The sequence below is a fragment of the Hypanus sabinus genome, chromosome 20 (genome assembly GCF_030144855.1).
Source record: "Hypanus sabinus isolate sHypSab1 chromosome 20, sHypSab1.hap1, whole genome shotgun sequence".
NCBI lineage: Eukaryota > Metazoa > Chordata > Chondrichthyes > Myliobatiformes > Dasyatidae > Hypanus > Hypanus sabinus.
The window spans coordinates 52,956,923-52,984,536 of NC_082725.1; the positions used below are offsets into that span (position 1 = coordinate 52,956,923).

The 27,614-nt window shown below is 40.8% G+C and overlaps 1 protein-coding gene across 6 annotated transcripts in view; it reads right to left on the reverse strand.

The window, feature by feature from the left end:
• Window positions 1-27,614, reverse strand: part of LOC132378539 (F-actin-uncapping protein LRRC16A-like) — a 331,671-nt gene that overhangs the window by 200,982 nt on the left and 103,075 nt on the right. For all 6 annotated transcript variants that reach the window (XM_059945517.1, XM_059945515.1, XM_059945516.1 and 3 more), the window contains 5 exons: window positions 10,989-11,110; window positions 5,987-6,084; window positions 5,431-5,501; window positions 5,068-5,141; window positions 2,809-2,884 (listed from right to left, as the gene is read on the reverse strand). In XM_059945517.1, the coding sequence (XP_059801500.1) occupies window positions 2,809-2,884; window positions 5,068-5,141; window positions 5,431-5,501; window positions 5,987-6,084; window positions 10,989-11,110 (441 nt within the window). The remainder of the gene's footprint in view (window positions 1-2,808; window positions 2,885-5,067; window positions 5,142-5,430; window positions 5,502-5,986; window positions 6,085-10,988; window positions 11,111-27,614) is intronic.

Sequence of the window (27,614 nt, forward strand, 5' to 3'; positions counted from 1 at the left end):
ACATATATTATGACAACACACAGCTCTACTTCGATACCCCCTCTCTTGACTACATCTACATATGAAATCCCAATAATCAGTACTGAATTAACAATTCCTTGAACTAAACTCAAAGCCATTGTCCTCTCACACAACCTCTCCTTTCATCTTCTTACAGCTGTCTGAATCAGAAGCAAATAATTCACAACCTTAGTGTGCGTATTTGCTCTAAAGAGAATGTGGATGACTTTTTGATTCCATTAAGATTACATCTCTGGCATTAGCCAACTTCACCCATTAAACCAGCAGAAAACTGAAACAAAAACAGCAAATGACATAAACACTCGAGACACACACAAAATGCTGGAGGAATTCAGCAGGCCAGGCAGCATCTATGGAAAAGAGTAAAAGTCCAAGCTTCAGGCCAAGACCCCTAATCAGGACTGGAATAAAATGATGAGAAGCTAAAGCACGAAGGTGGGGCCAGGGGGTTAAAGAGTCTAACTTCTTATTGTTTATTCCAGTCCTGATAAAGGGTCTTGGCCCGCTATTTACTCTTTTCCATAGATGCTACTTGGCCTGCTGAGTTCCTCCAGCATTTTGTGTGTGTTGCTTGGATCTCCAGTAGCTACAGAGTTTCTCATCTCTAAACACTCCACAGTTCAGGCAGCATCCAGGGAAAGTTTAAAAAAAAGGTCACCATTTCAAGTCCCAGACCTGCTCATCCTGAAGGTGGCAGACCTCTCTCCACTGATGTTGCCAGACCTGCTGAGTGTTTCCAGCACTGTGTGCTTTAATTCCACCTGTTCTAGTCTACCTGCTGCCGAGCCTCACCAGCTCACCTCTATTAGCTCTTTGCCAAAACCGTCTCCCTCATCCTATCCTCCATAAGCTTGAGGTCAGTCAGACATTGCTACCCATGTTCACATTTTTTCTAAGCCCTATCCATCCTTCACCTCGGAATATGGTAACCAGCATGTGGGCTTTCAGGGAACTACAGTGATACTTCAATAATCCTCTACCTGACTTCCGATATCCCAGTGGTTCATCAGATGATATTTCCCATGCTTCCTTTAAAATCTACAGAGCTGGGTAGTTGTTCACCCAGAGTTCCACTTCCTGCCAATCCTTTATTGGAAAATTATGATATTGTGCAACATCTTAAAAATGAACTCCAAGTGTGTTGAGGTATTAATAGGAATAACATCCAATACTCTAATCTACGAAGTTGACACCAAAGTCCAGAGCTTGCTAGATCAGTTGACTTTTATTATATAATCTATGTTTTGTAGCCATCTATGATGGCTCTCTTGATATCCCTCTCCAGCCTACATTTTGCCTCTATACAAACACATCTTTAAACCTATCTCTTTGCTCAAACTTTTGGTCACCTCCTGATATCTTCAAGTTACACAAGGTTAAACTTTGAGAGAGAAGGTTGCAAATCCCTTTGGAATGTGTTGTCATATTGAAGACAAGTTGTTTTGTCCTTCCAGTGACTAATGGCTAATCTTCTCAAATCATGCTAAATCAGCAGAGAGTGAATTAAAGAAGCAATAGATCTCTCAAAGGCAGTCGAGTTAATAAAGACGTGCAAAATTTTACTCATGGGTAGCTCAATAATTTCAAAAGCTTCAGTATAATAATCATGTTCCATTAGCTTTATATTACCAAGGAGAAGTCAGACATCTTGTGGCTCTGCGCTCAATTCTTTTGATTGGTGCCCAAAACTCTAGATCAGGGTTCTCAGTATAAAAATCAACAAATTAAATATGATTTAGCAATCAAATTTGATTAGCTGTTTGGTTCGGCACCAGTTTAAGTAATGTTTCAGCTGTATCTATTGTTCCAGATTTTCAGAACAGATTCCTAGATAACTTGAGTGCCATTAGCTTTGAAAGTGCCATAAGGAAAACCGCTTTAAAACTTTGTTCATCTTCTTATTCCCGGATATGGATCCAACTCCTAATTTGCCTCCTATGCTTTCCTTTGTTTATTTCTGTTCTTCTTCTCACACTGCTTGAATGTTGCTTCAAAATTAGGTGGTGAAAGCAAGCAGAAGTATTCTCTCTCTGTTTCACAGGTCACACCTCACAAGCTAAAAACCAGTGGATTAAGGAACATGTGTGCGTTTATTTTTATGGTGTGCCAGTGCAAGGAGACTCTATGACTGAGGCAGCCTGAGGAGCAACACGCTCTCTTTAATATTCCATCACTTTCAACAGTTGTGTTACCAATATATGTAGATATTTTAAATCAAATATAAAGTGGTGGAAAAATATAACCACCCCATTACTTCTCAAGCAATCTTGTCATAACTTAAGCACACCCATTCATTTTGACATGCTGAAATGCTCCATAAAGTAATTGCACACACTGTACAACCTGTGGAGAAAATAAAATTGCATGTAAAAACAGAAAACCTCTAATCGTGTTATTTGAGATACTTTCTCCTCTGCTGAAACATGACTGACCATTATTTTGAGAACTTTTTAAAAAGGGCACAGAACGCCAAAGTTTGAGATGATTGTGAACCCCAGTATTACTACTTTTCCAAAGACTCAGTTCTAAGTATTAAACTCTGAGCGCCAAGGCCTCGTAAACAACAACGAGACACATGACCTGAAACATGGTGTTGCCTGAGGGAGATAATGACCATTCTAATGACAGCAGGATGTTCCACTGTTTGTCCCACAGGCAGCTTTCTCTTTCACATCCCATCCAACAACCTGACATTCATGTCTCTAGCTGCCAAAGGTATTTGAATAACTACTAATGGACGAAGCAAGCCAGAACTCCATTTAACAGAAAACTTTAATATTTACTTACCAGTTTAAGATCCTTGGAGCAGAGTTTTGTGAACCACTGGTTATACTCCAAGGCTGCAACAATTGGTATTAAGTCTCTAATAAAATATGAAGAAAGATTGATTTATTTAACTTAGATTTGACAGATGAATCTAAAACAAATAAAATTAATGTTTAGATTAATCTTACTGATTCACGTTTTTAAAGGTTTATCCAATCTAATACAATCACTAGCTTCTGATCAGGATGATGTTATATGACAAAGTTCCTTTGCATTGCAAAATTCTGCAAAGTTATGCAACATTTTAATGTGTTAAAATTCACTATATAGTGATTTTTTGCAACATGTATGCAAGACATCCAAAGTCATGAAAACTATAAATCTGTGAGCAATTTACTTACCCTCACCACACCCTCCCCCATTTGATTTACTCCACTCACCTAAACACCCTATTTAACAAGGTAAAACACAGTAACTTTAATGAAGATCGTGTTTTACAGGATTTGTCTTTTAACAAAGTTTTCCCTGCTCTTGAAAGCTACAAAACTATGGCTCTGAAGGAGTTTGCAGAACACTAATAGTGATTCACAGAATCCAAGACAGATTATTTACCTTTTCCTGGTCTAGAAATATTGACAATGATTATAGTGTTCTATAAAAATTTCTGTTTTAGCTCTGATCATTAATGACACCATCCACCCTCGAATTGGATCTAAAGTCTTCTGAGGAGTCTGGCTTAACGCTGCCTCAGATGATACAATAGGGTCTTTTAAGAGACTCTTAAGATAGGTACATGGAGCTTAGAAAAATAGAGGGCTATGTGGTAGGGTAATTTCAGGCAGCTTCTGGAGTAGGTTACATGGTCAGCACAACATTGTGGACCAAGGACCTGTAATTTTCTGTGTTCTCTGATGTCATTACCCTTTGAAAGGGAAGCAACTTGTGTGTGTGACACCCTGGGAAAGGTTTCACTGCTAATGTAATGGTCTTTTCTGTAGCAGCAGTGGTTGGGTTATGGCTAGAGATATCAGGGGCTTTGGAATGTGCGCCGTCCATTGATGGGAGAGTTTTTTCTTGTTGTGTGCCTGAGACCAAGGTGATCTGGGTCTTTTGTTCGGCAGAAGAGGGTAAGGAAGAGAAAATGTCTGAAAGGAGAGGTCGTAGGCAGCCGGACAGAGTGGGGCCAGGAGTCGACAAAGCCTGGGGAAAATCGATGGGGGACCAACGCAAAGGAAGCCATCCGATCCAGCTTTAGATATTAGACTGTTTCATAAAATGGGCCCTTTTCTTTTTGTTTTACTTCACTAACCCTTTAGTCAAATTAAGGATTATAAAGCTAAATTGTTTAATTGCATATGGTGTACTGATTCGTGATGGGGGAACAGATCCCAGAGCATCCACACAAACAAGAGGTTTTGCACCTCAGACTTCACACATCCGGCGGGGCCAGAGACCCGTCTTCCCTAGACTAATGCCACTGGCTAAACCTAAACTAAGATGTATCTTAGCTGTTTCTGAAGACTAATCACATCCAAGATTCTTGGTGTAAGCAGAATGATAATTAGTTCAGTCTTTGCAGAAAATGTTGAAGTCAAATTTGAGGGATAATTTTAAATTCAGTTGAATAGAATAAACCAACCAAAAACACTTTATAAATTATGTAAAAAAAACTTTTGTAAACAATGTTAAAAGATACTGAGCAACTAACAAACAAAACTGACTGAATATGAGATTCAATCAAATTAATCCAAAACATACATTCTGCAGTCTAACCTGCATCAGCTGAATACCACTCCTATCATTAAAAACTAACTGAGGTTTAAGAATTAGCACCAAACTGACGGATTGCTCCAAGTAAATAAAAATAACTCAAGTTGGAATACTTTGAGCTCTTTTTGGGTTGAAGTTAAAATAATGAATTAAGTGAATAAATTGTAGTTAACTACAGCATACTGTTGAGTAGAATGTTACAATTTATTGAATACTTAACCACTTCACTTCAGAACTACTGTTTCAAAACAGAAGAGGTATTCTACTTCTAAAAAAAAGTAACAGTGAAAACTTATGCAACCATGCACAATATTCAGATTTGAAATCTTTTGGTTATGAAGACATGTCTTTTGAGTACAATCGAAATGTATTTGCACCAAAATAAATGAGCAATTCTGTAACAGCAGCATTGATTTAATATCTTACAAAAGAAATCAACGTGCATTTGAAAACTAATCAAAAAACTTAATTGATCAGGACAACCTCATTAAATACTAATGCTCAACTTACCTATGGTCAAGATGGCTGAAATCTTGCAAATTCAATTCCCTCGTGTCTTGTGTCAGGTAGATTGTATCCACATCCTTTAAAAGTACAAAGGATTTCAACTGGAGGGCAACTGAACTTTTAATCTAGTCTGTAATTATGTGTAAATTACATTAAACTGCTCCTTAAAAAGTTTAAGTAAATTACTTCAAGGACTTAAAATTCATAACTGAATACAAATGCTAAATAAAACATGTTGAGTTTGTTAGTTGCAAAATTGAAAACTATAAATTCCTGATCCAAAAGCATATCTTCATTTACATTTTTTCCTATTTCTTGCAAATGTACTTTTCTGTGTTTCTGAAACATTCTACTGAGTGTTCTTACCCATTGAACTTCCTCTCTGTATGGCAGTCCAAGCCAGTCACAAACACATGCGTACATCTGGGAGAATCCACCTTTAAACAAAGAATCTCAAATGTGACAAGAACATTATGGAAAGATTCAACCGGGTGCAAATGCAATCCAAAATACAGGAAGGATTAGTGTGATATGATGCAGTAAAGGCAGAATAACAGAGACAAAGAATCATAGCTTTATGTGCACACAACAAAGTTGCTTAAATTATTATGAGTTGCAGGTCTGTGCATAGTCCTATATCAAAATTCACATGATAGCAATATAAACAGTAAAGCAAGTGTAGCAGCAGAAACGAGTGTGGCATCATGCTGTGTTCATTATTTCAATGATAAACTAAATATTCCCAAAACTCCACAAATCAAATGTTTAAATGGCAGTAATAATCATTTCTGATGGAAATAACTTTAAGTGTAGGAGTATCTCTAACATAATTTGTGACAACGTAAACGAGCATTGCAATTCTTGAGGCATTGCTATTCTATTTCAGTCTTTGTCTCCAAAATTGTAATTTAATTTTACTCACCGCAGGGTCCAGTTTCGGCAATGTTCTGACTATCCCACAATGCCTGGACTGCTGAGAGCCGATCCGCAGGCTCCATTGTCACCTTTTTCATTACCCTCCTATTTTATAAGGATGTAAAAAAGATCTTATACTTCTGAGTCTATAAATTCAGGCTCACTTGGGAACTGCGCACAAGTTAAAAATGCTAATCAAAACAGAAATGGCAAGAAATGGTCAGCAATGCCAACAACATCTGTGGAAAGAAACAGAGTTAGTGTTGTTGGTCTGCTGCCTGAACAGTTGTGCGCTTTCAATATTTTCACTGTATTTCAGAGATCTGCAATGTTTTGGTTTTCAAGCTACACATAAAGTTCATGCTTGAATGTTGTCCCCTCTGAAGCCATTTTGCAGTTGAGAGAAGAGTGCTCACCACAATTTTCAAATCCTCAGGCTGTGAGAACAGTATCGGGTTCTGGCGACACCTTGCTCAACAGAGAGTGCACGTGACATCACAATAGTCCATACATTCACACTTTTATATCGACAACTACTTTTGGATTCAAGAAAAATTGCATTACTTTTTATGTTTTCAACTAACAGCATTTGCAAAAAATTATAATTTAACATCATACCAGATCAAATGCTGTTTAAAACTGTAGAATTTGATTAAAGTAGATGAAGCTTAACATTTTGAAACTAGATCTTGACAGAGTACCAGAGACTCAAGATGAATACTACAAAAAAATGTAAAAGAAGTAAGCAAAGGGGACACATTAGAAAAGGAAGCCAGGGTCTTTCAATATACTTACAAACAATAAAAGGGTAGTCAAACAGTTTGCAGGAGCCATATATCTGTTGTCCATCTGCATTGCATTCTCTGTTCTGAATTTATTATGTTTATTTATGGTAACTAGTCACATGCGTGGGGGCATGGTTAAAGTGAAGAGAATAAGTTATGTATTCTTGTTTATTTCAGTGCAGTTTGTAGCTTGGGATCGGCTGAAGTCGTATCTTTTGCTGACTGCTTAACATCGCTGAATAATGCTTAGCTGACACTTGGGTATGCTTAAGTTTCACTGCTTCAAGATTGTATGCTTGCTAGTTGCTAATAAAGGATCGAACACGAGGAAATCTGCAAATTCAAGCAACACACACAAGATGCTGGTGGAATGCAGCAGGCCAGGCAGCACCTATAGGGAGAAGCACTGTCAACGTTTCAGGCCAAGACCCCTCATCAGGACTAACTGAAAGAAAAGATAGTAAGAGATTTGAAAGTAGGAGGAGGAGGGGGGGGGAAATGCGAAATGATAGGAGAAGACCGGAGGGGATGGGATGCAGCTAAGAGCTGGAAAGGTGATTGGCAAAAGGGATACAGAGCTGGAGAAGGGAAAGGATCATGGGACGGGAGGCCTAGGGAAAAAGAAAGGGGGAGGGGAGCACCAGTGGGAGATGGAGTACAGGCAGAGTGATGGGCAGAGAGAGAAATCGAATCAAGGATTCAACTTTTGGAGCAATCATTGGAGCTGGGAGTGTCATGCAAGTATAACGACTCTGTAGTGGTCGCAGGCTAGTGAGAATTGTTTTTGCTTTGGTTACAGGAACAATAAGGCTTATTTAGGACCAAAACTTTCCTTAAATAAAGTCTTAAGGTAGATTGCCAGATAACTCCCAGGTCAATGGAACTGCTCTGGGTGGAGATGTGTATGTGCCTCAAAGAGCATCCTGCCCAATTAATTGGAATCTTCAATAAGGTTGCCAGTTTGTTCTAATTAACTGGAGGTGTGTTCACTTAACACATGGGTGGCCTCAGCTGGTACTGCATTTCAATTTTTACGCCCAGAAGAGGCACTAACAGGAGCTTGGAAAAACATGATACAGAACAAATGGAAGAAAGCAGTGGCAATGGAGTGAGTGATAACTGGATAGTTGTTGCATGCCACTGAAAATATCCTCTCATTTCTACCTGATGCATATACATTTTCTCTCTGTTCCTCCCTGCCCCCACTTTTATCCTGAAAGAGGATTGTCTCAGCACAAGTTTATGCATGAACAATCTTTACGTCACCAGTTACTCATATATAACAAATTCAACAGCATTTCTAGGAATGCAGAGGTGACAAGGCTGTCATACTTCAGCATCAGCTATAAGACACTTCAAATATCACAATAATGGAAGCTTTAGAGAAACTGAATAGAGTAAAAAGGAGAAAGGTATTTAAAGGTTTGTCCTTTGGTTTGAATCGAGAGGAACAGAGGTGTAGAAAAAAATTACAGGAGCCATGCCTGGAGGAGTGGAAACATTATACCTTTCTGTCCATAAAAAGAGATAATCTGACATCTGCAGACCAGTCAGCCTTATGTCAATAGTTGGGAATCTTTCAGAGACAAAATTAATTGCACCTACAAAGCATTAGTAAATGCCAGCCAGTTAATTAGTTCAAGCAAAATCATATTTGACTCATTGAGTTCTATGAGGGGGTGGATGACGTATTCAAAAGGCATTGATAAAGGACAACACGTTATACAAACTGAAAGCCAAGGGAACAAAGATATAGTTGTTTTGTGATTACAAAATTAGCTGAGAGACACAAGGCAGAGAGTAATACAGCAGCTCTTTTTCAAACTGGAGGGAAGTTAGACAGGAAAGGCATAGAGTGATATGGGCCCAATGCAGGCAAATGGGATTAGTGCAAATACAGATAGGAATTAGTCGTCATGGCGATGTGGGCTAGAAGCATTTGCCTCTGTGCGTTTCATGATTCACTGCTATCCTCCAGCACTTGCATTTTTACCACTCTTTGTTTTAATGCATATTCATGAAATAAACTTAGTTATGCAGAGCACAATTTCAAAATCCGGAAATACTAAAGTCAAGTACTCAACAAACAGTGAGGAAGACAGGAACACACTTCAGGAGGTCATAGGCAGATGAAATTCACTGGTACATGGCAGAAGAAATAAACTGGAGGCAAGTTGTGAGCTGACAGATTTAAGAAAGAAAAATAAATCAAAATAGTGCAATTTTAAAAGTGGCGCAAAAACAGAATCCCCTGGAATTGGTTGTAAACAAACTTTGAAGGTGGAAGAGCACACTAAACCAAGGAAATTTCATTAAATGTTCATAAATTACTGATTACTCAATGACACCAAGATTTTGTGCAGTTCCAATCATAGCTCAGTGACAGGATTTCAAGAGGTTAGCAAGAGGACAGAGGAAATTTTCTGAAGTGGGGCTTGCCGTGCAGAACTTCAGTTGCACAGAGATAAGGTAAGGTTGTTAATCTTGGAAGCATGGTTTAAGGAAAACAAATTTTCAAGTTGTTAAAAGGTTTTGATGTAGCAAATAAGGATAAAGATTTTCCAGCAGCAGCAGAGTCAGTAATCAAAGGAAAGGGATTTAAGTTATCTGGCTAAAGAATTAATGGAGAAACAGGAGAGGAGAGTTGATGCTTTACTTGACGTAATTATGATCTGGAATTTATTCCTTCATGCGAGATGGAATCAGATTAAAAATAATGTTTAAACAGGATGAGAAGTGGAAGAACACAGAACTCAGAATTATACAGCACAGGACAGGCCCTTCGGCCCACAATATATGTGCTGAACATGATGCCACATTAAATTAAATCTCTCTGGCCTGCACATTACTTATATTTTCCATTCCCTGGACGTTCATGTGTCTATCCAAGAATCTCTTAACAATCACTATCGTACCTGCCTCGGTGATACTGAGATATATCCTAAGATGCACTGGGACACATCCTCAGTGAGGGGTCTTTTCACATCAGGCACTCTCACCCAGCTGACCCAGTGGGGTTGATCAGACCCTGGCTTGTGTCCCAGCAGCACTGGTCCATGGGTCACACCTCTTGATCCAGAGCCATCTGGAGACTCACCCAGCAGCCTCAGTGATGGTCCTGCTGGCTCTTCTCTTTACAGCCCCCATAATGCCAAGGAGAGAGTAGGTTCTACACAGTGAGCAGCCAGCAAAACCTCTACAGGCTGACATCGTGCCCTCCAGCCCCGTCTCTGGCACTGCTCTACCAGCTCCTGGTGCTTGGTTTCCTTACGGTCAAACGCCTCCTCAATCTGGTCTTCCCACAGAACTGTCAGTGCTACCGTGTCTACCTGCTTCCATAACTACTCCTGGCAGCCTACTCCAGGCACGCATCGTTCTCTGATAAACAAAGTAAGACACACATCCCCTTTAAACTTTCTCTCATGTCATCTAAGACTTAATATTCTACCCCGAGTAAAAGACTCTCACTGTCTACTTTATCTATACTCTCATATTTTATACATTTTTGTTTATTAGGTCTCCCCTCACCTTCCAATGCTTCAAAGAAAACAACTAAAGATTTTCTATTCTATTCTTATAGCTCTTATGCCCTAATCCAGGCAAACATCTTCTGCACCTTTTCCAAAGCCTTGTCATGGGACAACCGGAATTGTACACAGCACGGCTGCTGCTTCACGCCTCCAGCATTCCAGTTTCATTCCTGACCTGTGGGAAGTTTGCAATAATCTCCCTGCAAAGGGACATGCAGATTGGTAGGCAGCTGAATCTGGGGCAAGGCGAAGAGCTGATATGAATGTGGGGAGTAACAGATTGCAGAGAAAACTCGTGTTTGCTCTGTGTGCCAGCACTGACAAGATGGGCCGAAACATCATCCTTCTCAGTCTTATTGAAATATAATGCATAAACACAAACTGGAACTTGGTGAGATCTACAGTGTTATGGGAACAGGGCAGACAAATATAAACCATTGGAAAGCTCTTCCCTAGTGCTGGCAGAGACACAATGGATCACCTCCTTTTGTGCTGCATAATTTCCTTTATTAATATAATCTACCACAAATATCTAGGAGGAAGCACGAATTGGAAATACAGCATCATTTTCAATAGGTTTAGATAACTGGGAAATAAAAAATAAAGGCAACAGATTCTTAAAGCTTTTCATCAAACTGGTTTTAAATTTTACACCTGCTTCAATGCTACAAAGGTCAAGGTCTGGAGTACGTACATTGGAGAGAGTCCGGGGAGCATCTTCTTCAAACACGATCCGAGGTAGCCCACTACTTCATTCACCTCCTCTGAAGTGGTTAGTTTGAGGGGAAATGTACATCGGTCAGTTTCTACAACCAGCTGAAAAACAGAACAATTTACAAATGTTTCAACTCTGAGCTCTCAATCAAGTACAAATTAGAGCATTATTATAATTCTTCAAGACTGACATCACCTCGAGTCAGACTTTGTGCTTTAAATTCCCTTCTTATATCCCCCATAAGCATCTTTTGGTTCAGTCTCACAAGAATTACCCAAATTGTTGTACTGTTCTTTTCTCGATGTGCAACAACATAAATCAATCAAGAGGTTTTATTGAAACAATTAAATGCCTAAGAACCATAGCTTCTTGATAGTTGTGACTATCTGGGGAGGGAAACAGCGGGGGTGTTCCATCTTTTCTTTACATTGACACTGACCTGGAAAGGTATACCATGTCTTCCCATTTCTCTGGGAGAATACTGTTGACATATGGTTTACTGTGGAAGGGCATCTCTGCTATAATATCCTGGAATCCTTGAGTGTCAATAAAATCCCCACCTCAGGCAGAGATTGGAATATCATTTAATAATACTAGTTTAAGCCCATCAGTGAGTTTGAAAGCTACCAAAAAAACCATGCAACCTGGCTAGTTGAGAGGAAATCCTAGACAATGGCTGTGGGGCATTTAAAAAATATGAATGTTGCATGCAAAAAGAACCCATGCACGCCAGAGGCAAAAATACCCAACTCTGCAAAAGTATCATCACTCCAAGTCAACCTTTCTTTGCAGTTCACAAAACTTACCCATGAAATAAAAATTCAGACCAGAGTATGTTAAAGGAAGCTGTGAACACCACAAGAAAATCTCAAAACTACCCCTAATTCATATAAAATACATGGCCCCAAGGCTTAAAAAGTTCTGATTCCTACTAATGTTCTGAGATGGAAACCTACCAAATAATAAGAATGCTTCAGAGGGAAGTGGTGGCGGGTTTGGAAATCTTAATTTCTTTCTCTGAACTTCTGACAATAATATTCACATCTATGAATGCCCTGATGAAGGGACTCCACCAAAAACACTGACTGTTCACTTCCTTCTGGAGGTTGTCTAGGCCACTCCATTTCTCCAACAGTTTGAGTTTTGTTCCAAATGTCAGCAAGTTTAAGGCGAAAAGCAAAGGGGTTAAAAGGGACCTGAGGGGCAACTCCTCCAAGATGAAGGCATGCAAATGGAATAGGCTGCCAGTGACAATAACAACACTCAAAAGCCACTTGCATTAGAACATAGATTGGGTGAGTTTAGAGGGATAAGCACCAAACGTGAACAAATGAGACAAGCTTAGTGGGCACAATGGTGGGTACGGACAAGTTGAGGCAGATTGCTTGTTTCCATCTACATTATGCCACAGCTCTCTGACACACTTTACAGAAGCAGCATATAGAGGATCTGGAAGAAGATGGCGCCAGTGAACAACACTACCAAAGGCCGCATACTCAAAACGGGTCACGAAGCAACTTCCTTCACTTCTTTAATGTCTTTGTTTTACTTCAGATATGGTTCTGCCACTGTTGGGAGCCTGTTATCTACATTCTGGCAGTGTGTTTTCAGACCAATTGAGTGATCCGGCACTTTGCTGACTCCAAGAGGGTTCTGCGAGGCCGCTAACAAAGCGTACGGCATGGGCCACGAGACCATAAGATATAGGAGCAGGATTAGGTATGTGGCCCATTATGTCCGCTCCCCTATTTCCTCATGTCTGATCCATTATTCCTCTGCCCCAATCTCCTGCCTTCTCCCCTTCATGACTTGACCAATCAAGATTCTATTAACCTCTGCCTTAAATATCCGTAAAGACTTGGCCTCCACAGCTTCCTGTGACAAAGAATTCCACAGATTTCTGAACATCACTGAAAGCAAGTCTTCTGTTGATCCTCAACGCAGCAATGCATGGAAATGCGCAATCACAGCAGGACCCAGAGAAGGTCAGGTTCCCTGAAGTGCAGTAGACAATTCTGCCAGTGAGTACACAGAGGCCAGGAAGTCAGGAGACAGGGCGTGAGCGCATGATTGATTCTATCTCATGCTGATTAAGGTGTCTGAGGGCGAGTGGGTGTTCAACGCTGTCTACCAGCCTCTCACTCCCTGCTGCCAGAGGAAGGTGTACGCATGTGACAGTCTGTCTCTCCCTCTTGTTTGCTGTTCCCGGGGGAAGGTCCTTGCATGCAAATGATCCCTCTCCCTCTCCCTCCCTCCCGTCAGAGGATGGTACTAAAGCAATGTTTAGTTGACCTGGTTTGTGGACTGCGGACTCTTATGATTTGTTTCTAGTTCTTCTGGTCGCTCCTGTTTTTGTTGCTAGTTTGGGTGAGTTTGAATCGAGGTGGCCTGCAGGTAACGAACAGTGAGCTGAAATGAATATTCCTTTTGATTTTGTGGTTTATACAGTATTCCGCCTTTTTGCTGTTTGTGCAATTTTTTTGTATGGGGGGTGGGGGGGGGGTTGATGTTTTCTTCTTTTAACAGGTTCCATGGTTTTTCTTTATTTCCTGGCTGTCTGGGAGGAAGACAAATCCCAGAGTTGTATATTGTACACATACTTCCATAATAAATGTACTTTGAATCTTGAATCTCTGAATCCATAGTTTAAAATGTAGCTTTGGGCAAAACACACTACTTACTCCAAAGAAAAAATTCTTTCTCAACTTCCCATTCATAGTTATTCCTCCTCAACCTTTAGGTGAACAAAGCTTTGCCAAAGTTTATCTGTGTCTGCCTCCATTAACAACACTCCTGTTTTTAAAATGGTAAATTAATAATTAAGTTCATCAATGATCGACTGAACCAGGCCTCAATGCTTGTAGTTGTGAGCACCAATATTAATGACTTCACTGCAGACAGGTAGAATGGCTACCCAAAGGTATTGAAACAAAGGTGCTTATGTTGAAAAGGCATCAAGCAGAGACAAGTTTCCTGCAAGATCTGATTTGCAGAACATATACCTTGAGGGCATGGATTTCAACAAAGAAATATTTCATTGCCATCAAGGCAGCCACAGCATTGATTCCATCTGAAGCAAGCTGTGAAAAACTTTAAAACCTCAAAAATGAAATGTGAAGTAAGTCATTCTGCCTGCTGCGCATTACATTTTTTTCTGGATCTTTGCAAGTTGTTTTAAACAAGAGCAGCTTCATTTAATGAATGATAAAATACACCTTGTACATGAATCGTTACACACCAGTTACTGGCTGGGCTGACTTTATAATCCTTTAACAACACCATGAACAGTGGGGAGAACGGTACTGTGTCAGTGAAAGGATAAGTGTTACTTATTTTATTTGTGATACAATGCGGAGCAGGCCACTCCAGCTCTTCAACCCACCCCTGCCACCTAGCAACTCCACCACCCCGATCACCCTAACCCAGGGGTCGGCAACGTTTACCACTGAAAGAGCCAATATGGACCCATTTCCCACAGAAAAGAAAACACTGGGAGCCACAAAATGAAATAACACTGCATACAACGGGTTTTTTTTTGCCTTTATGCTATGTATAAACAAACTATAATGTGTTGCATTTATGAAATTGATGAACTCCTGCAGAGAAAACGAAATTACATTTCTGCATGCAACAAAAACATTTTGAACTCCGAAAAAAAGACGTTGGGTTGAAGGTTACTCCATAGTTAGCCTACCTTGGATCGAAGAATTAAAAGAAAGCGCGCACTGGCGGGCGTCAGGCATTGGCAGTGGTGATGTATATTAATAGCGATAAAAAACACATTGTAGCGGTGTGCTACACGCAGCGCTAAAATAAAGACACTGCAGTCAAGGTAACTTTATTCCAACTAAACAGCCTTGCTTTAAAGCCTCCCTCAACCCGCCCCCCGTGGGCGCGGATGCTCCAAAAGACACGTACTCACAAACCCCCGTAGGCTATCTCCCTTAGTCGGAACGGTGGCTAATTGTGAGCCGGTTTGGATGTGCCAGGAAACGGTGTCTCCGCAAAGTTTTCAGATTGTACAAGATCACCATAATCTTCAAATTTCGAATTACATTTCAAAAGCTAACAAACCACGGGGAGCCGCATCACAGAGATCAAAGAGCCACATGTGGCTCTGGAGCCGCAGGTTGCCGACCTCTGCCCTAACCTAATCATGGGACGACTTACAGTGACCGATTAACCCACCCGATATGTCTTTGGACTGTGGGAGAAAACGCTGGCATTCAATCGGGAGAGCGTACAGTAATTCCGGAATTAACTCGTTAAGTTTGGAACATCCTGAGCAGTAAATGTGTTGCACTAACTGCTATGCTAATGTGGTAACCCTGATCACATACTAAACAAAACTATGCACCCATCATTTCAATTTCACCAGCCTCTCAAACAGTGAAATAGTGTATCACACCAGGCACCCACAAGTGGCAAAAGATACTATTGTTTTAAAACAGGGTTTACATTACTGAATGTATTGACCAAATGACAGTAAGAACGTAAAATGCTCCTGCACTGCTTATGTTTTGTATACATTGTTTTTCATGAATAATATTTAGTTATGAAATTTATGAAAAATAACAAAGGGCCTTGCTAGGGAAATAGATACTGAGCCAAAATGGACAGAATAAAATGACAGGTTGCATAGATGGGAAGCTGAATGAATAGAAATTCTCTGAATTCAACTTCGCCTTACTTTTCACAGGTTTTCAAAGTGCAAGAGGTAAGATCATCTGACTCATGATAGATACGGTTTTGTAATAAGTAATTTTGATAAATGTAAAGCTGGTGGAAAGGGGTGGAGAATGAATTATAGAAAGCTATAAGTTCCGTCACCAATACGCTGGGAACAGATGAACGATACAAGAAGGTGAAACTGCTGTTCGTGGAAGTGGCTTTTTGAAGAGATAAGAGTTGGAGATGAAAGTGTGGAGTTTATAGACAGCAGAAAGCTAACTAACTAGATTAGCTAATCCTCCAGTGTCCCTGACAACTACAACTGTGAGAAGTGCATCCAGCTGCAGCTTCTAACAATCCATGTTACGGAATTGGAGCTGGAACTGGATAAACTCCGAATCATTCAGGAGACTGAGGAGGTGGTAGATAGGACATATAGAGAGGTAGTTACACCCAAGGTGTAGGACACAGGAGAATGGGTGACAGTCAGGAAGGGGAGAGGGGTTAAGGAGCCAGTGCAGTGTACCCCTGTGGCCATTCCCCTCAACAACAGGTAGATCAGTTTGGATATTGTTGGGGGCGATGACCTAACAGGAGTCACAGTGGTCGTGTCTCCGGCACTGAATCTGCATCTGTGACTCAGAAGCGAAGGGTGGAAAAGATGTATGCTGTGGTTGGCGAGACTGAGATTCCTGGATAGTATGTTACCTCCTGGGTGGCAGGGTCTGGAACATCTTGAATCAAGTCTTAAATAGGAGGATGAACAGCCAGAAGTCATGGCCCATGTAGGTACCAATGACATGGGTAGGCCAAGTGATGAGGTTGTGCAAAATGAGTTCAGGGAGTAAAGGGCAGAACGTCCAGCATTATGATCTCAGGGTTGCTACCCATGCCATGTGCTAGAGAGGGCAGAACTAGGAAGATTTTATATAGTTTAATATGTGACAAAGAAGTTGTTAGAATGGAGGGCGTTAAGATTTTTGGATCATTGGGGTCTCTTCCAGGAAAGGTGTGAGCTGCACAGAAGGGCTGGTTTGCACCTGAACTGGAGGGGACTAATATTTTAGCGGGAAGTGTGTTAATGCTGCTTGGTTGGGTTCAAACTGGAGTTGCAGGGCAACGAGAACCAGAGTACCAGAACAGATAGCGGAGAGGTTGTGGAGGCAGACGTTGGAAAGACCTCAGACAAAGTTAGGAATCAAAAAGTTGAGCATAGTATGACTAGTGTCCTGACCTGCACATATTTCAGTGCAAGAAGTATCACAGGAAAGACTGAAGATGAATTAGCTGGTTTACAAAGACAGGCAAGTATAGTGAGGAGAGGCTGTTGAGAGGGCAAGATTTCAGTCATAGGGTGAATTGCAACGCAAGAGGTGGACATAATCGAAAAGGGTGAACAAAGGACCGAAGGCATTGTATTTGAATGCACATGGTATACAGAATAATGTAGGTCAACTTGCAGCACAGTTGCAGATTGGCAGGTATGATGTTGTAGGCATCACTGAATCATGGATGAAAGAAGATTACAGCTGTTAGCTTAATGTCCAAGGATACATAGGCAGGAAGGCAGAGGGTGTGACATTGCTCTGTTGGTAAAAAATGAGATCAAATCATTAGAAAGAGGTGACATCAGGTCAGAAAATGTTGAATCAATGTGGATAGAGCTGAGAGTAAAAAGACCCTAATGGGAGTTATATACAGACCTCCAAACAGTAGTAAGGATGTGGCCTACAAATTACAGCAGGAGATAGAAAATGTCCGCCAAAAGGGCAATGTTACAATAGTCATGGGGGATTTCAATATGCAGGTATATTGGGAAAATCAGGCTGGCGCTGGATTCCAGGAAGGGGAATTTCTAGAATGCCTACGAGAAGGCTTTTTAGAACAGTTTGTCATTGAGGATCTAGAGGATCAAATGTTCTGGATCGGGTGTTGTGCAATGAACCAGAATTGATTGGATGGCCTACGGTAAAAGAACCCTTAGGGGAAAGTGATCATAATATGATTAAATTCACCCTGAAATTTGAGAAGGGGAAGCTAAAGTCAGATGTATCAGTATTACCGTGGAGTAAAGGGAATTACAGAGGCATGAGAGAGAAGTTGGCCAGAATCAATCGGAAAAGAACACTGGCAGGGATGATGGCTGAAATTTCTGGAAGCAATTTGTAAGGCACAGGATATGTACATCCCAAAGAGGAAGAAGTATCCATGAGGAAGGCAAGCTAACATCATCCAAAGAGGAAGGCAAGTTGACACAGCCATGGCTAACAATTGAAGTCAAAGCCAACATAAAAGCCAAAACAAAAATTACTGGGAGTAAACACAAAAACATTGACTGCTCATTTCAACGGATGCTGCCCAACCTGCTGAGTTCATCCAGCAGATTTGTATGTCTTGAAAAATTACTGGGAAGTTGATTTGGAAGCTTTTAAAAACCAACAGGCAACTAAAAAACATTAAGGTAAAGATGGAATATGAAAGTAAGCTAGCCAATATAATTAAAGAGGATACCAAGTTTCTTCAGATACACAAAAGTGTAAAAGAGAGGCGAGAGTGGACATTGGACTGCTGGAAAAGATGCTGGAGAGGTAGTAATGGGGGACAAGGAAATGGCAGACAACCTGAATAAATATCTTGCATTACTCTTCAATGTGGAAGACACTAGCAGTATGATGGAAGTTCCAGGTGTCGGGATCATGAAGTGTGAGAAGTTATCATTACTAGAGAAAAAGTTCTTGGGAAACTGAAAGGTCTGAAGGTAGATAAGTCACTTGGATCAGATAGGGTACACCCCAGGGTTCTCAAAGAGGTGGCTGAAGAAATTGTGGAGACACTAGTAATGAACTTTAAAGAATCACTAGCTTCTGGAATGGTTCTGGAAGACAAGAAAATTGAAAATGCACTCCACTCTACAAGAAGGCAGAGAGGCAGAAGAAAGGACACTTTAGGTCAGTTAGTCTGACTTCAGTGGTTGGGAAGATGTTGGAGTTGATGATTAAGGATGAGGTCTCAGGGTACATGGAGGCACGTGATAAAATAGGCCCTAGTCAGCATTGTTTCTTCAAGGGAAAGTCTTGCCTAACAAAGCTGTTGGAATTCGTTGAGGATATAACAAGCAGGATCGACAAAGGAAAATCGATTGATGTTGTATACTTTGACTTTCAGAAGGGCTTCGAAAAGGTGCCACATGAGGCTGCTTAAGAAGCTATGCACCAATGGTATTACGGAAAATATTCCAGCATGGATAAAGCAGTGGCTGATTGACAGGAGACAAAGACGGGGAATAAAGGGAGCCTTTTCTGGTTAGCTTTCGGTGACTAGTGATGTTCCACAGGGATTGATTCTTTTTATGTTATATGTCAATGATTTGGATGATGGAATTGATGGCTTTGTTACAAAGTTTTCAGATGACATGAAGATAGGCGGAGGAGCAGGTAGCTTTGAGTAAGTAGGGAGGCTAGAGGCTTGTTACAATTAGAATGAGCAAAGAAGTGGCAGATGGAATACAGCGTTGGGAACTGTTGGTCATGAACTTTGGGAGAAGTAAAAGGGGTGTCTATTTTCTAAATGGAGAGAAAATACAAAAAGATGCAAAGGGATCCGGCAGTCCTTGTGCAGATTCCCTAAAGGTTAATTTACTGGTTGTGTCTGTAGTGAAGAAGGTAAATCCGATGTTGGCACTTATTTCAAGAGGACTAGAATAGAAAAACAAGGGTGTAATGTTGAAACTTTATAAAAGCACTGGTGAGGCCTCACGGAGTACTGAGAGCAGTTTGGGGCTCCTTATCTGAGAAAAGATATGCTGAAGCTGGAAAGGATTTAAAGAAGGTTCACAAAAACGATTCCAGGATTGAATGGCTTGTCACATGAAAAGCATCTGATGGCTGTGGACCTGTATTCATTAGAATTCAAAAGAACAAGGGGTGACCTTATTGGAATCCATTGAATGGTGAAAAGACCTGATAAGAGTGTATGTGGACAGGATGTTTCCTACAGTGGTAGAGTCGAAGACCAAAGGACACAGCCTCAGAATACAGGGGTGTCTTTTTGGAACGGAGAATAGGAGGAATTTTTTTTTTAGCCAGAGAATGGTGAATCTGTGGAATTCTTTGCCAAAGGCATCTGTGGAGGCCAAGTCTTTATGTATATTTAAGGCCAAGGTTGACAGATTTTTGATTAGTCAGGGCATGAAGGGATACAGGGAGAGGGCAGGAGGTTTGAGGCTGAGGGGGAAACTGAACCAGCCATGATGAAATGGTGGAACATACTCGATGGACCAAATGGCCTCATTTTGTTCCTATATCCTATGATCTTAAACCCAATATAAGTAAAGGCAGAAGGGTTTAAGGTACAAAGTCTGAATGGTCCAAATCAGATAGACACATGCCATTTGATACTATATTGTTTAATCAATGATGAAATTTGCCACTTTATTCAATGCAACAGCAAAGCTATTGGTTTACTGTATAAACAGGCCTATCTGATGGCAAGACCATCGATTTCTCGAACTTCCGGTAATTGCCCCACCATCTCTCCACCATTCCTGCTCCTCTTCTCTCACTTTATCTCCTTACCTGCCCATCACGCCCCTCTGGTGCTCTTCCCCATTCTCTTTCCTCCATGGACTTCAGTCCTCTTGTATCAGATTCCACCTTCTCCAGCACTTTATCTCCTTCACCAATCAACTTCCCGGCTCTTTTCTTCAACCCTTCCACCTCTCCCATTTACCTATCAACTATCAACCTGGCACTTCTTCCTCTCCCGTCCCCACCTTCTTACCCCGACATCTCTTCCTTCCCGGTCCTGAGGAAACGTCGACCGTACTCTTTTCCATGGATGCTGCCCCGCCTCCTGAGTTTTTCTAGCATTTTGTGTGTGCTGATTTATAGATGAAGACTTTACATAACACATAAAACTCATGGTCTGCTGGGCAGCAGTAATCCCTACCCTCATATGTGCTTTTGAGACTGGGACTGATAAAGACCTTGGCGAGGGAAACAAAGGCCTGTGGGGAGGGGGAAAGAGAGGCAAGGGCCTGTGGGGGAGGAGACAAAGACCTGCGGCGGGGGGGAGGGAGAGACAAAGGCCTGTGGGTGTGGGAACAAAGGCAATGAATGGATAGCTACCACCGTCATCTCCACAAGAAGTTTAAAATTCATTGGAAGGACAAGCAAATCAATGTTAGAGTCTCATCCAGGGCAATATACCTAGTAATGATACAATCAAGACCCAGCATAGTAATAATCAATTGGCCATGTTGGGCAGGCCTCATCATTCACTAGTCCAACAAGAGACTTGGTTTTCTGGGCTTGGTCAGGCAGAGAAAGGAAAGGATTCAAAAATGTGCTCAAAATTTATTTTAAGAAATGCAAGATCCTCGCCAACTCCTATGAACCTCTGGCGGCCCACAACCACTCAAAGTCGAGGAGGAACATTCAGGATTGTAATGAAAATTGAATCCGGAGACTCTTGGTGGTGCTAAATGGAGTAGGTCGCATTTTGGGCTCTGCTCCGATCCTTTTTCAATGTACTAATCTCCCCTTTGTTATATGTATTAAAGAGTCTTTAACATCTTTATATGTTTGAAATTTGAAGTTTAATCGACGGAAATGACTTCCAGAACAAGAAAATTGAATCCGTTCACTGGGAATAAAGGGAAACCCTGCATATTAGTGAGGAAGATTTAGACTCCTCAGCTACTAGACACCCACTTGAATTTTTGGGCACTATCTGCCCCACCTATAAGAGTCTGTGGTCCCCACTGTCCTTGCATCTCGCAATGCACAAAACCAGAGTGGAAATAAGGTACCCTCAATTCTTCAAACTGCCTGGGTATTAGTTAGTAAAATGCAGACAAAGTAACATTTGGGCGCTTCATAGTACTGAATGAGAAGACGTTTTTCCAAATAAATATTGGGAAACTATTTACATCTATCCCTGGTACAATCTCCATTCCCTAGCCACCAACTTCACCCACCTTCCTCGCAACTATCCGATTTGAAACAAGCTGTTAGCAACCTGGTTTTGAGCATCAAGTTGTCACACGACCAGCAACTCCTTCATAACAATACCTGAGCTCATCTGTTGTTGAAAACTGTATTTGTATTGTAACTGCTGCATTGCTTTTCAGGGCATCCTAAAGCACTTTGCACCAACTTTGCACTTTGTTTCTCAAGTGCAGTCATAATATGATGTATGAAGCACATCAGGATGAAAACCTTTGTACATTTTACTGACAATCTGAAATCAGAATTTTGAAATAGAGAAGATAAATCTGGCAGTACAACAGAAATAAATAGCTCACAAAAATCATAATGTCTTATACAATGAGTTAAAATTCACTTTTCAAAGCATGTGTCCTTCCATTGCAATATTTAAAAATAATTACTGTGTTTAATAATGCACTTTAGATGCACAACATTTCTGTTGTGTTACAAAGTGCCAGGACTGGGGTCAGAGGAGGTGAATTCCAGAAAATAAATGAAGATTTTGCTTGCTTTGCATTATTAGTAAGTTTATGAAGAGCAAGGGAGGTGAACCACCATCTTACCATTAACAACTCATTGCACAGGCCAAGCAGCTTAGTGTGCTGATAGGCCAGTGAGTCTCTCAAATACTTTATCCCTTCTGATTAGGCATTTTACTTCCTTGTTATTGGGAGTTAGCCTATCGTTGCCTTCTGGATATTTGCAGTTATTCATAATGAAGAATGATGCAAAAAAAAAAGGGATTTTACATACCAGACTACAACCAGAGGTCATTGGTTAAGGGTGAAAGGTGAGAAGTTTAAGGGGAATATGTGGGACTAGGTGAGATGAAGGGTTCGGCACGGACTAGGAGGGCCAAGATGGCCTGTTTCCGTGCTGTGATTGTTATATGGTTATATGAGGGAAAACTTCTTCACTCAGAAGGTCATGAGTGTTTTGGAATGAGCTGGCAGTACAAGTGGCGCATGGGAGCTTGATATCCAAGTTTAAGAGAAGTTTTGATAGGTACATGGATGGTAAGGGTATGGAGGGCTATGGTCTTGATGTAGGTCGATGCTTACATTGTTTCTGACTTGGACTAGATGGGCTGAAAGGCTTGGTTCTGTACCATACTTCTCTATGATTCTATAACCTGCCATTTCTTTGTTTTTTGTTATCAGTTCATCAGAAGTCCCACGCCTACCCTATTCCTACATAGACTGAAGCTCTTACTGTTTATGAATAAACCTTTCTACCATATTGAGGTCAATATCACCTCAGACATTTTGATCCAGTTCTGCTGAATTACAGACTCAGAGCTATGACTGTTCTTTCTTCCCACCGATACTGCCTTACTTGCTGAGAATGTTTACATTTTCTCTTAGATTTCCAGCATCTGCAGTTTTCTTTTGATTTTCACTCTTTCTCATCTGTTCCTGGGACATGAGTGACTTAAATAAGGCACTATTTCTTTTTAAGCACTATTTGTCTTGCAGGTACAGGTCCACAATCCCTTATCCAAAATTCTGAAATCCAAAAAGTTCCAAAAACCAAAGTTTTTTTTTGCCAACAGTTGACGGCACTCAGGTGTGACGTGGCAGGACTAGCAGAGGCCACCAGACGTCAGTTGTGGCTCAGCACTCGTACTGGTTACACGTGCATTTGCTGTTTGCTGATATTTTGTGTTCACTGTTGACTTTGTGTTTAATTTCACTGTGAAAATGTCAAAAAGAGCTGCAGATACCCATATGGGTAACAATGAGAAAAAGAGAAGGAAGCATCTATCATTATCAATAACACAGAAAGTGGAGTTATTGCAGAAGCTTGATCGTGGGGTTTCTGTGCGGTGTCTTACTGAAGAATATGGTGTGGGAAACTACCACTGTATATGATTTAAAGAAACAGAAAGACAAGTTACTGAAGTTTTACAGTGACAGTGACATTCTACATTTATTCCAATAAGTCCTTTACAATGTATTTGATTTGGTTCGTTTGAAGCTGTATATTTTTATGCTTTATTGAATACTTTTGTTGTTCTTGTCATTATTCCCTAAACAATACAGTACAACAACTATTTACACCAGAGATGATTTAAAGTATATAGGTCTGGAACTCTGCTAGGTCCTAAAGTCCATCTGCACTGAGACAGATTAAATAAGGGACCTGAGCAACCGTGTTTTTTGGTATCCGCGGGGGGGGGTTCCTGGAACCAATAAGGAGGGATTCTGAAATCCCAAAAATTCTGAATTCCGAAATGCAACTGGCCCCTAGGATTTCAGATAAGGATTGTGGACCTGTATTGAGTCATCCATATCATCTGGGACTGAAGCTGCATGAACAGGATGGGATGGAAGCATACCTTCTTTGTACAATTCCGAAACTACTGCTACTTATAATTCATCAGTTTTATTTAAACCAGGAGCAACTATTTTCAGTATGGCTGTCCCCAATGGTGCAAAATAACAGGCTTTCCCCAGTAGTGAGTTCTATAATCTGTACAGTACATTTCTGTACAGTAAAAATCTGTCAGAGATGATTAATCACAGAATTTCCCAGTTATTGTTGAGGCTAACTTTACAATGAACTGTGCTTTGTCCATGACCATGCTTCCCTTTTCTATCCATTCAATTAAATACTTCTACACCTAACAATTGCTGTAAGATAATTATGGGTTTTTATGTGCAAATCAATTATTTTCTATAAATAAAAGCACACAGTGTTGATCTTTTACATGAAAAGCATCAGTCTACCAAATTCAGCATGATTTTCTTCCAAGTTTAATTTACTTGCTTCGTTGCCTTTGAGAAAACTGACTTCTTCACAGAGGGAGGATGAAAAGGAGACAAAGCCAATGAAACACAATGAAAACCTGCAACAGGAAGAGACACAGAGTGACAGAGACATGTCGGCGTGGGTGGGAGGTGAGAGATTGAAATATTGACAGAAATACAGCAGCATTGTGAACGATACAATTGCAAGGTTCACTTAAATGAGCGACTGCACAGAAGAAGCACACTGAAGAACTCCCATCATTTTGGTGCAGGAAATACAGCTGAAGCACACAGGGATGTTGCAGGTGAATTTTCAGAGAAAATGGATGTTCATAACCACCATCAGGGCCATGCCATCTCATAGCCACCACTGGGCAGCAGGTACAAAAGACAGAGTCCCACCTCACAAGCTTAAGAACAACTAGTTCCCTTCAACCATTTGTGACGAAACAACCAGAACTATCCATCTTGACCGTTTTGCAGTACAATAGACTTTGGATATTTTATGGTTCTAGTTGAGTTCTTTCTACTAAAAAATTATATTGTAAACTTCTGTGAATGTTGTTATATGCCCGTGAAGTTGTTATAAATATGCTTCTCATTGCACCTGTGCATAGGGCAGTACACCCAGCTTTGTCTTAATGTTCAAAATGTTGACCATTCAATTTTCCAACAACTGACTGGCAGCGAACACGGACATCTCAAAATATGTGGCTAGAAAAGAAAATCTGGAGAAAACTACAGATACTGGAAGTGTGAACAATAACAAAATGCTTAAACACACAGGAGGTTGGCCAGTATCTGAAATCTGAGGGCAAACTAGCCGATAATATAAAGCAGGATGCCAAAAGTTTTTTCAGTTATATAAAGAGAAAAGGGGAGATGAGAGTTGACATTGCACCACTGTAAAATGATGCTGGCGAGGTAGTAATGGCGGGCAAAGAAATGGCAGATTAACAATGGGTACTTTGCATCTATCTTCATTGCCAGTAGCAATGTGCCAGTAGTCAGGGAGCAAGAGAGAGGGCCATTGCTATTACAAAGGAAAAAGTGCTAGGCAAACTCAAAAGGTATTAAGGTGGATAAGTCACCTGGGCCAGATGGACTACATCCCAGAGTACTGAGAGAGGTTATTGAAGAGATAACAGATACATTTGTCATGATCTTTCAGGAATCACTTGATCACGTGGTCCTGGAGGACTGGAAGATTGCAAATGTCACTCCACTCATTAAGAAGGGAGGAAGGCAAAAGAAAGGAAATTATGGGCCTGTTAGCCTAATCTCAGTGGTTGGGAAAATGTTGGAGTCTATTACTAAGGGTGAGGTTGTGGTTTCGGGGTACTTGGAGACTAATGATAAATTAAGTCAATGTCAGCATGATTTCTGCAGAGGGAAATCTTGCCTGACAAATCTGTTAGAGACCTTCCAGGAATTAACAAGCAGGGTGGACAAGGAGAGGCAGTGGATGTCATTTACTTGGATCTTTAGAATGCATTTGATAAGGTGCCACACATGAAGCTGCCTAACAAGATTAAATCCTATGGCATTACAAGAAAGATACTGGCAAGGACAGAGGACTGACTGACAGACAGGAGATAGCAAGTGGGAATAAAGGGGCCTTTTCTGGTTGACTGCCAGTGACTAGTGGTGTTCCTCCGGGCTTGGTATTGGGACCGCTACTTTTCACATTGTTTGTCACTGACCTAGATAATGGAATTGATGGCTTTGTGGCAAAGTTTGTGGATGATACAAAGATAGGTGGAGGGTTAGGCAATGCTGACGTAACAATGCAATTACAACAGGACTTAGACAAATTGGAAGAAAGGGCAAAAAAAAAAGTGGTTGATGGAATACAGTGTTGGGAAACGTATGATAATGTATTTTGATAAAAGGAACAACACTGCAGACTATTATCTAAATGGGGAGAAGGTTCAAACATCGGAGGTGCAGGGGGACTTAGGAGTCCTTGTGTAAGTCTCCCAGAAGATTAATTTACAGGTTGAGTCTGCGGTAAAGAAGGCAAATGCAATATTGGCATTTATTTCAAGGGGAATAGCAAGGACATCATGCTAAGCCTTTATAAGATACTAGTAAGGCCGCACTTGGAATATTGTCAATAGTTTTGAGCCCCATATCTCAGAAAGGATGTGCTGTTATTGGAGAGAGTCCAGACAAGGTACACAAGGATGACTCCAGGAATGAAGAGGTTAACATATTAGGAACGTTTGGCATTTTGGGCTTGTACTCACTGGAATTTATAAGAATGCAGGGGGGATCTCATTGAAACCTACTGAATGTTGAAAGGACTAGATAGGGTGGATGTGGAGAGGATGTTTCCAATGATGGGGGGTATCCAGAACTAGAGAGCATAGCTTCAAAACTGAGGGACGACCCTTTAGAACAGAGGTAAGAAAGAATTGTTTTTAGCTAAGAGTAGTAAATCTGCAGAATGCTCTGCCAGAGACTGAGGTGAAGGCCAAATCTGTGCAGATATTTAAAGCGGAAGTTGATCATTTCCTGATCGGCATCAAAGGATATGGTTGAGCATACTTGATAGGCTGAATGGCCTAATTCTGCTCCTATGTCTTATGTGGAAGGAGAAATGAAATAGTTTGGGGTCCAAGAGCCTTTGTCAGAAAAGACAGATTAGTTTTCAGTAAGATGAAAGGATGGCCATAGACATTTAGAACAATCGTGCAGGTACGATTTAATGTGGGCAGTTTACCATGCCCCTCCAATGTAACCTCTCCCTGTGGCCGTCACAATGAGCTTATGGAACACCTCACATTCCCTCTGAGCCTAATGCAGCCTCTGGACTCAATATCAAACTGTCCATCTTTAGGTAATTCTACATTTCTTTGCATGTATCTGAATGTCCTATTTGTTAGCTAGGTTTTTCTTACTTCTGTTTGTACAGTCTCACTTGCTGAAGATGTTCTACATGTTCAGGGTCTACCATTTACAATCCTTACGTATAAAGGTGCCAAGTATGCTGGTAACTACTGTGTTTACATCATTTGGTCTCACCCAATCAGAGTTATCATTCCTTTCTTCCTCCACCTCTTTTCCCAATCAAAACTATCTGGTAGCTCTCGTCCTTTCAGTTCTATTTCATCTTTACAGATGCCTCCTGAGCTACTGAACAAAAACAAATTTTTATTTGTTTATGTTACCTGACTACTGACCAGGTTATCAAC